Source organism: Hippopotamus amphibius, chromosome 2, assembly GCF_030028045.1.
Source record: "Hippopotamus amphibius kiboko isolate mHipAmp2 chromosome 2, mHipAmp2.hap2, whole genome shotgun sequence".
Classification (NCBI taxonomy): domain Eukaryota; kingdom Metazoa; phylum Chordata; class Mammalia; order Artiodactyla; family Hippopotamidae; genus Hippopotamus; species Hippopotamus amphibius.
In genome coordinates, this window is record NC_080187.1 from 112,989,519 (window position 1) to 113,003,211 (window position 13,693).

The following is a 13,693-nucleotide window of genomic DNA, read 5'->3' on the forward strand; positions in this document are numbered from 1 at the left end:
TTCAGAAGAGAACACATTTGTTGAAGAGGCTAGCCAATGTTCCAGAGAAAGTAGATGGCATGTAATATGCATGGACTCTTGTAGAGTGCAAAAATGAAGTCATTCTAACAGTGAGACAAGGGTGTGCTTGAATGTTTGGCACGAGACACAATGCCCAGCTGTCTTGGGAAAGCAGACTCATCAGAAAGAGTCATGCCAAGATTCGGGCTCTGCTTTCAAATGCTTGTTATGATGAATCTTGTTATATTACCAGTCAGTCATTTTTCTCTACTTCTTTTTTTTTCTGGTAGAAGTTGCCTTTGCATTTCCAGCGCTCACATTGTACTGTTTATCATTTGTTCTCCTTGGGATTGATGTGTTGCTGGCAAATGTTGTTGGCAGAACCTTTTGAAGATGCTCTCAAGAACCAGTCCTTGGGGCCTGTGTTGAGCAAGGCAGCCTCTGTGGAGTGCATCAGCCCCATCTCACCCAGACCCCCAGATGCTAAGATGCTGGAAGAGCTGAAAGCAGAGCCTTGGTACCAAGGGGAGATGAGCAGGAAGGAGGCAGAGGGTCTGCTGAAGAGAGATGGAGACTTCTTGGTCAGGAAGAGCACCACCAACCCGGGCTCCTTCGTCCTCACTGGCATGCACAATGGCCAGGCCAAGCACCTGTTGCTCGTGGACCCAGAAGGCACGGTGAGCACAGGGAGGAATGTGGCCTGCACTGGCCAGCCTCCCCCTAATAGTCTCACCCGGGGGGGGGGGGGGTCACTGCACTGGGGACCACTTTCCCTCCTCTACCTACATATGCCTGCTGAGTCCTGACGGTCACTCCTCTGGGACCCTGGAAACCAGATCCAGAGGACTTATGCTTTCCGGCCAGAGCCGGGCTACAAGAGCCCATGGTCAGGGCCCCCTGTGCAAGTTATAAAACTTGGAAACAGGGCCCAGGTTGAAAGCCTTAATTCTCGTGTTCTTTAAAATAAATACGAAAACTGAGAAAGTTTTCTTTCCAAATATGTTCATAGTGGGCAAAGTAGTACAGGGCTTCTGGGCTTTTAATATTTACCTCAAATGTCTCTGCAAGTTGAATCACGGGTTTTTATTTGCAGGCGTAAAATGTGATGAAGCGGTAAGTAAGCTCCCTATTAACTAGTCTCTTGCTTTTCCACCCAGAGAAGTAATGCCTCGTGACAGTGAGTGTGGCTCTTCTTGGCAGTACGGTCGTGTCCAAACAATCCTGCGGGGTTGACTGAATATCCCATCTTCCAGTCAATAAATAAACTTGACTTCACCCTGGCACAGTCTGAGAAGTACTAAGTTTAATAAATGTAGTTACATTAACCTAACCATTGAGTAAATTCCAGGATTGTGGTTTAAAATCTTTTAACTAGTGAAAACAAAGCAGCAGGTAGGGTTATCTCAACAGTGGTTAAGAACATTGCATTTAAAAAAAAAATTATTGAAGTACAGTTGATTTACAGTATTGTATTAATTTCTGCTGTACATCAAAGTGACTCAGGTATGCGTATATGTTCTTTTTCATGTTATTTTTCATATGGTTTAATCACAGGATATTGAATACAGTTCCCTGTGGTATACAGTACAACTCTGCTGTTTATCCATCCTATATATAATAGTTTGCTTCTGCTAATCCCAAACTTCCAATCCTTTCCTCCCCTATCCCTCTTGGAAATCACACGTCTGTTCTCTAGGAAGGATATTGAATTTTTTGATTGACAGGTAGGGATGAAGAGTCTTCAATTGGGCTTGGACGCAATTTAACTGTGGTGTATTTGGGGAAGGAGGTGGTGTTACCTGAGATTTGTTGCCTCAGGTGTCTAGACTGAGTTGCCTGCACACCTCAGCTCCCTAGATCTCTGCACTTTCTCTTCCGCTCTCCACCTGGGCAGCCACTCCCCATGAATGTAACTATATCCTTCAAATTCACCTTCTTTAGTTGTGTAGATTTTTTTTTTTACATATATGCCTACCAGAGAAAACACATATTTTGTTTGTGTGTTTTAGCAATTTGCAAACATGCTATTACTCCACAAATCATTTCTTTTTCCCTTCGATGCATGTTTTTGAGATCTGTCAGTGGTGCCTTCCGAATACTGAATTGTTACTTGGGTGGGCCATCTGGGGCTCAGTGGATACATGGTCTGCATATCACTTCCTGAGCTCTCTTGTGAAGCACCGAAAAATCTTAGGTGCTGCAAACCTCATGCCTGTTTCTCCTGCACCTGGGACAGTGTCTCTGGGGCATATCCTAGGAGTGGAGTTTTTGATCACAGGATATACATACATTTAATGTCACTGGGGGTTGCATCTGCTCCCAGAGTGGCTAGGCTGCCGATGTGCCCACAGCAGAGTGTGAGGGTCCCGCATCTGCCCCTTCTCTCTCTGGTTCTGCTGATCTGGTGGGGGTGGGGAGTAAAGTGATGCCTCATTGTTTGCTGTGCAGTTCTTTGCACTTAGGTTTCTCCATAAATTTTATGTTCCTATCTTCCTCCCATGTTTCTCTCTTAATCTTCTTATTGGGTTTTCTTGAATTTATTCCAGCCATAGAATCTCCGTATGTACCCCCCACTTCTTCACCTATTAGATACTTTTGTCTGTGACATTCTTCATCAAATAAGAGTCTTTTTTTGGGGAATGTAGCTGAATCCATCAATTTTCCTCTTTATGGTTTATAGTTTTGAGTTTTACAAGATTTCTCACCTACAAAACACAGATATACTGTATTCTTCTATATTTTCTCCTATTAGCTTTATTGTTTTATCTTTCACATTTACCTTTCAATTCTAACTGAAGTTACTTTTGAAGATGATATAAGATAGGACCCAACAATTTAAAAATCACCAGGTAGTGAGCCAATTCTCCAGTCACTATTTACCAAATAATTCATCTTTTCTGTGTGGCAGTGATGATCCTTCTATTACACACTAAGTCTCTGTGTCATGGGTCTGTTTCTGGACTCTCAGTTCTGTTCTGTTGATTTGACTGTCTGTTCCTCATGCAAGTTCCATACTGCTTTAGTCATTACGGCTTTAAACTGTCTTAATATCTGGTGCTGTGAGTCCTTCCTTTTGTCTCCTTTTTATAAATTGTCTTAGCTATCCTCAGACCTTTATTCTTTGTTCTGATTTTAGATTCAGTTTATCAAGTCACCAAAAATATATGCTGCTGTTTTGATAGGATGTGTACTGAATTTATAGGTTAATTTGGGGAGAGCTGACATTTTTCTATATTAAATCATCACCTCCATTAACATGGCATGTCTCCACTTATTTAGTTTTAAAATGTCTTTTGTTAGAATTTTAAAATTCTCTCCAGAATGTTCTTCTGTTTCCTTTATTAGGTTGCTTCCCAGGGTGTCTAGTTTTAGTTCCTATTGTAAGTGGTATGTTTTTTTTTTTTTCAATTTTTTAAAATTATTTATTGGCTGCATTGGGTCTTTGTTGCTGGGCTTTCTCTAGTTGCGGTGAGCAGGGGCTACTCCTTGTTGTGGTGCACAGGCTTCTTATTGCGGTGGCTTCTCTTGTTGTGCAGCACAGGATCCAGGTGTGAGGGCTTCAGTAGTTGTGGCTCACAGGCTTCAGAGTGCAGTCTCAATAGTTGTGGTGCACAGGCTTAGTTGCTCTGTGGCATGTGGTATCTTCCTGGCCCAGGGATCGAACCCTGTCCCCTGCATTGGCAGTTGGATTCTTAACCACTGCACCACCAGGGAAGCCGTAAGTGGTATGTTATTATTATTATTTTTTTAAACTCTTTATTGGAATATAATTGCTTTACACTCTTGTACCAGCTTTTGAGGTACACCAAAGTGAATCAGCTGTATTTATACACACATCCCCATATTCCCTCCCTTCTGTGACTCCCTCCCACCCTCCCTGTCCTGGCCCTCCAAGGCATCACCGATCATCGAGTTGATCTCCCTTTGTTATACATCAACTTTCCACTAGCTATCTATTTTGCAGTTGGTAGTATATATATGTCTATGCTACTCTTTTTGATTACTTTTTCTCAGTAGTTATTGCTGCAGGGAGAGGAAAGTAGTGTGATGTTGAGCCTGGGAATTTTGCTGATTGTGGTGGTTTTACTAGACCAGTGGTCATGCCATTGCAAACACTGACAGTTTTTTCACTTGCCTTCCAATCCCAGACCTTAGAGGGCACCTTTGATCATTGGCCAGGAGAGGGCACCCTTGTTCAGGTTCCAACCTGAAAGGGAGTGTTGGAGGCTTTGTTCCCTTTAGAATGAGGTAAGCTTTTGGTAGATGTCCTTATCAACCAAGAAAACTTCATGCATTCATTCATTCATTCATCCACTCAACAAATGTGTACTGAATGACTATTAATCTAGGCATTGTTTTTGGCACCTGGGATATGTCCATGAACCAGTTAAAAGGATAATCTCTGCTTTTATTAACATATTGATACAAATTAATTACCCAATTACTTTTATCATGTATAGGTATTGAACTTTATCAAATGAGATAATATCATGATTCTTTTCCTAAAGTCCATTCATGTGGGGAATTACACGGGTAGATTTTTCTGGTGTTGCAATCTGGCATAAACCCTGCTTGGTCTTGACATGGTAATTATGGATTTGGAATCCTAATATTTCCTTTAGGATTTTTTCAGGTGCTGCTTTCATAAGAGGTATCTGTCTTCATCTTTGCTTCCTTCGCTTGTGTGTGCTCACCTGGTTTGGGTGTCAAGGTTATGCAGTTATACTTATCTCTTACAATGATCTAGGTTTACTCCAGATCAGAGGAGACTTCTCCCACCATTTTACCTCAAATAGAATCCCCTAGATACCCCCTATTTCTTTACCCTGATTTATTCTTACCCTTAAGCACTTATCACAAACAAGCACTCATTTATTTGCTAATTTGTTTATTACTTGCTTTCCCCCATTAGACTATAGTCTCCGTGAGGGTAGCAGAATTGTCCACTGCAGTATTTCCCACTATCTAGAATAGTGCCTGCCACATAGTAGATGTTCAATAAGCACTAGACAACTGAACACATAAATCAACCTCAGGCTTTTTCAGGTGACATGGGGGTCACAAATAAGATTTTCTACATAGACTCAGTCCAGAATTCTTTCCATCTGCAATGGCTGCCAATTGAATTAGTTACAGCTATCTAAAGGAAAATAGGAAAGAAAATACCTAAGCAATCCTATGAGAATATAAATATTTTGGCTGAAAATTTTATATATATTTTTAAAGTTAAAATTCAGCTAAATTATACCCCTTTATAGACCAAAGATGATTACTTTTTTTGTTCACTTAGTGCTTACAGACAAAAGGATGATTTACAAAAAGATATATACTAAATATATGCAGTCTATTGTATGTCAATTATATCTCAAAGTTTTTAAAAAAATAAAAACAAACAAAAACCAAGAAGATATATACTACTACTAATATATTATACATTCATGAACCAGTATCAAGATAATGTAGAAGATAAGGAGGAGATGAAGTTAGACCAGGTGTCTGAGCAAGCCCCGAACACCCCAAGCTGTGCTGTCTATACAGCTTTAATTTTGGAGGAGAAATTCGCAGTGTGATTGGGGAAATGTATAAATCACACCTACTAATAACTATTCTTTTGGGGGCCTTTTGGTTGGATCTGATTATCTAGCTTAATTGATCCTATAGAGGACAGCTTTAGCTGAAAAAGAAAATGGAAATGAAAGACTTAATTAAAAATGTAATGTCGCTTCCTTGCTGTGAGGACACCAAAATAGACAATGAACACATTCTCTTCAATATTTATTCATCTGATTTTCATGGTAATTAGTTGGTCCCTAACTATAAAGGGGGAAACTTGGCAGAACAGATTACTCAGAGAAATAAGGATGCAAAACAGTTCTGCGTCTAAATTTACTCCAGAGTATACCAACCTATGTGCCTTCCCACCATGCGCTGATTGTTCAAGAAGAGGGTGCCTGGGGGGTGCTGGGAAGGTGGGTGACGAGGAGGGCTGTGGCAGGGCCTCTGAGCTCCTGGGGAGGCACTGAGGCTACCGACCCTAGAAAATAGCTGCAGGAAAGAGGTGGGCGAGTGGGTCTGTAGGATCAGCCTCAGATATGGAGGCTGGTGCACTTTATTTTCTTTTCAATGTCTTTCAGAAACATTTAGTCAGCCCTCTGTGTCTAAAATTATTCCCTGAGTCATTGATCATTGATTCATCACTTTGGCCTTGAAGGGCCAACAAAGTGAGCTGGGCATCGTTCTTGCACTTGAACAAGCTGCTGCTACATATGGCTGGGGGTTCCGTGGGCTTCATTCATGTAGTCTCAGGTTATGGCACATTTGAGAGCATGTACAGGGGCTTTTGCATTCCTAACATCACCAAACCATGACAACCATTCCACATTCACTGCATTCCTAACGTCACCAAACCATGGCAACCGTTCCATATTCGCATTTATTAGGTTTTTATTTTCTTCTCAGGGTAATTAAGAAAATAAAAAGCCCCCTTCCCCCCACCCCTCCACTTAATAAAGCCTTGTTGTTTTAAAATTCCCTTTATACCAGTCAGTCTAGGCTGTGCTGCTGTAACAAATAAGAGGTGGATTCTGGTTAAATGTGGTTTAATCCAGCAGAGCTTCCACTCCCACTCAAGCCTGTGTGTGTGGGGGGGGTGGGGGGCTCCCTGGACTCCCTGGTCTTTGCCTGGATGGCTCAGGGATGCAGGCACATCCATCTCCCGGGTCTACCTTGTCACCATGGAGAAGAGAGGCATGGAGGAAGTGCAGCAGCTCTCAATGGCCTCACTGGGGAAGTGATACACATCACTCATCTCATGTTCCATTAGTCCTCACCTGACCCCAAGAGAGGGGGAGAAATTTAAGGAAGCATGAACAGTGCCTTACCGATAAGTCCATCTCAGCAATATGTCTTTTAACTTTCTATCAAAGCAACACCCCCAAAATATAAACAAATAAGATACTACAGAAAGGCTTTAATGAAGAATAATAGGACCCCTTCCTCCTTTTCACCCCACTCCTGATTCTGAGAGACAAGCCCTGCCAGCAGATCCTCTTTAAAGTTCTCTGAAAAGTGCTTGATGCATCGATTTAATATTTCAAGACATCATTTCTTGATGTTCCCTGTGAAAACTCCTTACTTCATTTTTGCTACTTCTTTCATTTTTTGACAAGTGTTTTAGTTTTTCTAGTGGTTGTTTTTGTGCCTTAAAATCCACCAAGCTTCTCTCTGATTCCATCAGTGTTAGAACCAGTGTTTCAGGACTCCCTTCCCTGCCTCATGGGGAATGGGAACCCTGCAGGCCCTTTCTTTCCTCCCCCTTCTTCCTTTGTCTGTATCCTGCCAGCAGTGCCTTTCCTTTTTCCTTTAACACACATGAGTAAAGAAAATGGTCTAATGAACTCCCATGTACCTATTATTGGCTGCAAAAATGACCATATCGTTCCAATCTGGATTTACCTGTATCACACACCATTTCTTTGGAGTATCTTTTGGAAGCATAGTACAGAAAACTTTTTTCTTTGGAATTATTTGAGAGTAAATTGCTGAAGTATTCCATCACCTTTGAGAGTTCTTGAGAGTGGGTTCCTTCAAACGATTCTCCTGCCTAATTATGGTACAGAACCCAAATCAGGGGACTTCCCTTGTGGCCCAGTGGTTAAGAATCCACCTGCTAATGCAGGGCACATGGGTTTGACCCCTGGTCCGGGAAGATCCCACATGCCACAGAGCAACTAAGCCCGAGAGCCACAACTACTGAGCCCACGTGCCACAACTACCAAAGCCTGCATGCCTAGAGCCCATGCCCCACAACAAGAGAAGCCACTGCACTGAGAAGCCCATTTGCTGCAACTAGAGAAAGCCTGCAAAGCAACGAAGACCCAATGCAGCCAAAAAAAAAAAAAAAAGGTGTAGCTATTAAAAAAACAAAAACAATAACAACCAAAACCAAACCAAACCAAACCAAACCAAACCAAACCAAACCAAACCAAACCAAACCAAATAAACAAAAAAGAACCCAAATCAGGCCTTTATCCTGGTGCCTCACCCCCACCTCATCCTCCAGAGCCCTTTTATTACCCCAAGTTTGTCCTTTATCCTGAAGGATGCAGTTCAGAATCATGTGTTGCATTTAGTGGTGATGTCTATTTAGCCTCCTTCAACCTGGAACAGTTCTCGATGTGAGTTCATCTGATGTTTCCTCTTTATTGGGGTCAGGTTTCACATCTTAGCCAAACTATTGCAGAAACACTGCTGCCTGTGTTGCCACATCCTGCTGGGGAAATGCTGACTGCAGGCGAGTGTTCACCTGGACAGCTTCATGGAGGTGTTGGTGGGCTTCCCCATGGCAGGCTGTCCTTTCCCTTGAATTAATATTTGGGGGGAGGTACTTTGAAACTACACAAATACACTCTTTCTGATCACATTTTCAACCTATTCATGTATTCATTTTTGTTAGTGTGGATTCATGGTTTCCTATTTTATTCAACGGGCTACAGTTAGTTACTGTACTTATTTCGATGCTCCTTCAAGCTGGCTTCTGTGTCCTTTTGACATGTTCTTAACTTTCAGCATCTTCTTCCTTCTGATGTAAAGTGATAGAAGAGGCTTTTCTTCCACTTGGCCTGGTCCTGCAATCACCCCACAGGAACCCTGGCCTGGTCCCTTCAGACACCAAGATCTGGGCACTGCGTGTGCTCATTGGTGATGGGGTATTACTGCTCCCAGGGCCTCTACATGGACAGAATTATTTATTTCTGTGTCTAGTCCTATATCTATCTCTATATATTGGAAACCATGAGTTCACAACAATTCTTTCAATTCCAAGCTGCTACCACAGGGTTCATTTTACTCTTTTCCTTTTCTACATTTATAACTCCCCTCTCCAACAGTGAGAAACCTGACTCCCATTATTCTCAACATTTTTACCTATTTGATGAACTCCCTTGTATGTGATATGTCTCCCGTCACGGCTGCTGCCCCTCCCCTGCATAGAAACCTTCCTCACCCAGCCTGGACTTTGACTCCTCTGCCCAACCATTGTTCCCCACGTGGATTTCCTCCTCACCCTGTTTATGCTCAGATGCTCACGTCACTCTACCCTCTTACATACATGCCCTCCCCCTCGTTTGCTCTGACCTCCATACTGGGCTGCCCAACCTTCTCCCTGGCATGGATGCCTCTGACACCCTGTGCCAGTCTGTCCGTCCATCCATCCATCCATCCAACCATCCATCCACCCACCCATGCATCCAATCATCCATCCAGCTGGTAGGCACTCCCATTCTGCCCCCACTCCAGGATGCTACTTTGGGCCATTGTGGCTACACGACCCCCACAGCACAGACACCTGTCTTCTTGGCTTTTGGACTGACTGTTCCTTTAGGAAGGAAAAGGAGAGGAAAGGAAGGGGAAGGAGGAACTTTTCAAAGTACTTCACAGCAGATCCTGGGCCTCCTGTAACTTTAGCACGCATCTCTACCAATAAGGACATTAAAACAACAACAGCAGCAAAACAATAATAACAACATATCATTGTTATAGCCAAACAAACCAAAAATAATTACTGAACATACTCAAGTCTTCCTGTTTATCTCAAAGATGTTCTTTTTAGAGTAAATTTGTTGGAATCAGAATCCATAGACGGTCCACATTGTGCATTTCATTATGTCTCTTAAGACTCTTGCTTGGTTGCATCTTTCTTTCTGTTTCCCTCCACACCTTGCTTTGTTTAAGGAACTAGACGTTTGTCTGTAGAATATTGCTTGTTATGATTTGGGTCCTTGCTTCCCTGTGGCTTTATTTAACTTGTTTGCTGTCTCCTGTATTTTCTATGAACTGGTAGACATAGAGATCTTTAAAAACAGTTTATTGGGACATAATTTACATAATACCCATTTAAAGTGTACAATTCCGTTGTTTTTAGTATATTCACAGATATGTGCATCAGTCATCACAGTCCATTTTGGAACATTTTTATACTGTACCATTTAGCTATCACCCCCTATTCTCCCATCGTCCAGCCTTAGGAACCCCTCAGCTATTTTCTGTCTCTATAGATTATCCCATTCTGGACTTTCATATGAATAGAATCATATAATGTGTGCACTTTTGTGACTAACTTCTTTCACTTAACATGATTTTTTAAAGGTTTATCTATGCTGTAACCTGTGTCAATACTTTGTTCCTTTTTATGGTTGAATAATATTCCATTTATGGACATACCACATTTTATTTATGATTAGTCTGTTGATGAGCACTTGACTATTGTGAATAATGCAGCCATAAACATTACATGCAAGGCCCTGTGTGGACATATATTTCATTTATCTTGGATATATATTTGGGAATGGAATTGCTAGGTCAAACAGTAACTTTATAATTAGTCACTTGATGAAATGCAAGATAGTTTTCCAGAGCAGCTGTACCATTTTACATTCTAACCAGCAGTGTATAAGGGTTCCAATTTCTGTGTCATCACGAACACTTGTGATTATGTGATTTTTTGATTCTAGCCATCCTAGTGGATGTAAGGTGGTATACTACTGTGGTTTTGATGTGCATTTTTCTTGATGACTTTTGATGTTGAGAATCTTTTCATGTGCTTATTGGCCATTTTTGTATCTTCTTTGGAGAAATGTCTGTTCAGATCCTTTGCCCACTTTTTTTCTTCCTTTTCTTTTTTCCCCCTCTTCATTTCTTCTTATTGTGGTAAAATATATATATAATACAAAATTTACCATCGTAACCATTTTTGAGTGTACAGTTCAGTGATATTAAGTATGTTCATATAGTTATGCAACTATCACCACCATCCACCCACAGAATTCTTCTCATCTGCAAAACTGAAACTTTATGCCCATTAAACAGTAATTCCCCATTCCCACCCCCCAGCCCCTGGCATCCACTATTTTACTTTCTGTATCTATAATTTTGACTACTCTAAGTACCTCATATAAGTAGAATCATACAGTATTTGTTTCTTTGTAACTGGTTTACTTCACTTAGCATAATGCCCTCAAGTTTCCTTCACATTGTAGCATATGTAATAATTCCTTTCTTTTTAGGGCTAAATAATATTCCATTGTATGTATATATCACATTTTACTTATCTATTCATCAGTTGATGAACACTTGGATTCCTTCCATGTTTTAGCTATGTTAAAAATGCTGCTATGAAACTTGGTGTGCAAATACCTTTTCTAGACCCTGCTTTCAATTTTTTTAGTATATATACAGAAGTAGATTTACTGGATCATGTGGTAATTCATTTTTAATATTTTTCTGAGAAACCATCATACTGTTTTCCACAGTGGCTGCACCATTTTATATTTCTACCAACAGTATACAAGTGTTCCAGTTTCTATACATCCTCACCTACACTTGTTATTTTCTGTTTTATTTTATTTTTTTTTATAGTAGCCATCCTAATGGATGTGAGATGGTACTTAATTGTACTTTTGATTTGCATTTCCCTAATGATCAGTTTTGTTGAGCATCTTAATGTGTGCTTATTGGTCACGTGTATATCTTCCTTAGATAAATGTCAGTTCAAATTCTTTGCCCTTTTTAAAAAAACTTTTTATTTTATATTGGAATATAGTTGATTAACAATGTTGTGATTTGCTATACAGTTTCAGATGTATGGCAAAGTGATTCAGTTATACATATACATGTATATATTCTTTTGCAAATTCTTTTCCCACTTAGGTTGTTACATAATATTGAGAAGATAACCGACACAGACCTATATAGTAGGTCCATGTCAGTTATCCATTTTAAACATAGCAGTGTGTACATGGCAATCTCAAACTCCCTAACTATCCCTTCCCCCCCACCCCCTTCCCCCTTGTAACCATAAGTTTGTTCTCTAAGTCTGTGAGTCTGTTTCTGTTTTGTAAACAAGTTCATTTGTATACTCTCTTTTTAGATTCTGCATGTAAGCCATATCATATATTTCTCTTTCTCTGTCTGATTCACTTCACTCAGTATGACAATTTCTAGATCCATCCATGTTGCTGCAAATGGCACTATTTCATTCATTTTAATGGCTGAGTAATATTCCATTGTATATATGTACCACATCTTCTTTATCCACTCCTCTGTTGATAGACATTTCAGTTGAATCCATGTCTGGGCTATTGTAAACAGTGCTGTAATGAACTTTGGGGTGCATGTATCCTTTCAGACCATGTTTTTCTCCAGATATATGCCCTAGAGTGGGATTGCAGGGCATATGCAATGGTAGCTCTATTTTTAGTTTTTTAAGAAACCTCCATACTGTTCTCTATAGTGGCTGTATCAATTTACATTCCCACCAACAGTGTAGGAGGGTTCCCTTCTCTCTGCACCCTCTCCAGCATTTACTTTGTGGATTTTTTGATGATAGCCAATTGACTGGCATGAGGTGATATCTCATTGTAGTTTTGTTTTGCATTTCGCTAATAATTAGTGACATTGAATATCTTTCCATGTGCCTCTTGGCCATCTGTATGTCCTCTTTGGAGAAATGTCTATTTAGGTCTTCTGTCCATGTTTTTAATTGGGTTGTTTGCTTTGATGATAGTAAGCTGCATTTTGAAGACCAATCCCTCGTTGGTCACATCATTTGCAAATATTTTCTCCCAATCTGTGTGTTGTTTTTGTTTGTTTGTTTGTTTGTTTGTGGTTTCCTTTGCTGTGCAAAAAGCTTTTGAGTTTAATTAAGGCCAATTTGTTTATTTTTGTTTTTATTGCCATTACTCTGGGAGATGGGTCAAAAAAGATCTTGTTACAATTTACGTTAGAGAGTGTTCTGCCAATATTTTCCTTTAAGAGTTTTATAGTGTCCAGTCTCATGTCTAGGTTTTTAATCCATTTTGAGCTTAGTTTTGTGTATGGTGTTAAAGAATGTTCTAATTTCATTTTTTTACATGTAGCTGTCCAGTTTTCCCAGCACCATTTATTGAAGAGATTGTCTTTCCACCATTGTATAGTTTTGCCTCCTTTAGGTAGATTAGGTGACCATAGGTGTGTGGGTTTATTTCTGGGCTTCCTATTCTGTTCCTTTGATCTAAATTTCTATTTTTGTGCCAGTACCATACTGTTTTGATGACTATAGCCTTGTAGTATAGTCTGAAGTCAGGGAGCCTGATTCCTCCAGCTCTGTTTTTCTTTCTCAAAATTGTTTTGGCTATTCAGGGTCTTTTGTGTCTCCATACAAATTTTAGGATTTTTTGTTCTAGCTCTGTGAATAATGCCATTGGTAATTTGATAGGGATTGCATTGAATCTGTAGCTTACCTTGTGTAGTATAGTCATTTTGACAATATTGATTCTTCCAATCCAAGAACATGGTATATATTTACATCGGTTTGTGTCATCTTCAGCTTCTTTCATTAGCATCTTATAGTTTTCAGAGTACAGGTCTTTTGTCTCCTTAGGTGGGTTTACTTCTAGGTATTTTATTCTTTCTGATGTGATTGTAAATGGGATTGTTTCTTGAATTTCTCTTTCTGATCTTTTGTTGTTAGTGTATAGAAATGCAAGAGATTTCTGTGTATTAATTTTGTAATCAAATTCATTGATGGGCCCTACTAGTTTTCTGGTAGCATCTTCAGGATTTTCTATGTACAGTATCATGTCATCCACAAATAGCAACAATTTTACTTCTTCTTTTCCAATTTGGATTCCTTTTATTTCTTTTTCTTCTCTGAATG

The 13,693-nt window shown here is 40.1% G+C and overlaps 1 protein-coding gene across 1 annotated transcript in view; it reads left to right on the forward strand.

Annotated features, from left to right (window-relative positions):
• The window catches only part of SHC3 (SHC adaptor protein 3), a 174,480-nt gene that overhangs the window by 134,440 nt on the left and 26,347 nt on the right, over positions 1–13,693 (forward strand). The window contains exon 11 of the mRNA XM_057723384.1: positions 382–677. Coding sequence (XP_057579367.1) covers positions 382–677 — 296 coding nt within the window. The remainder of the gene's footprint in view (positions 1–381; positions 678–13,693) is intronic.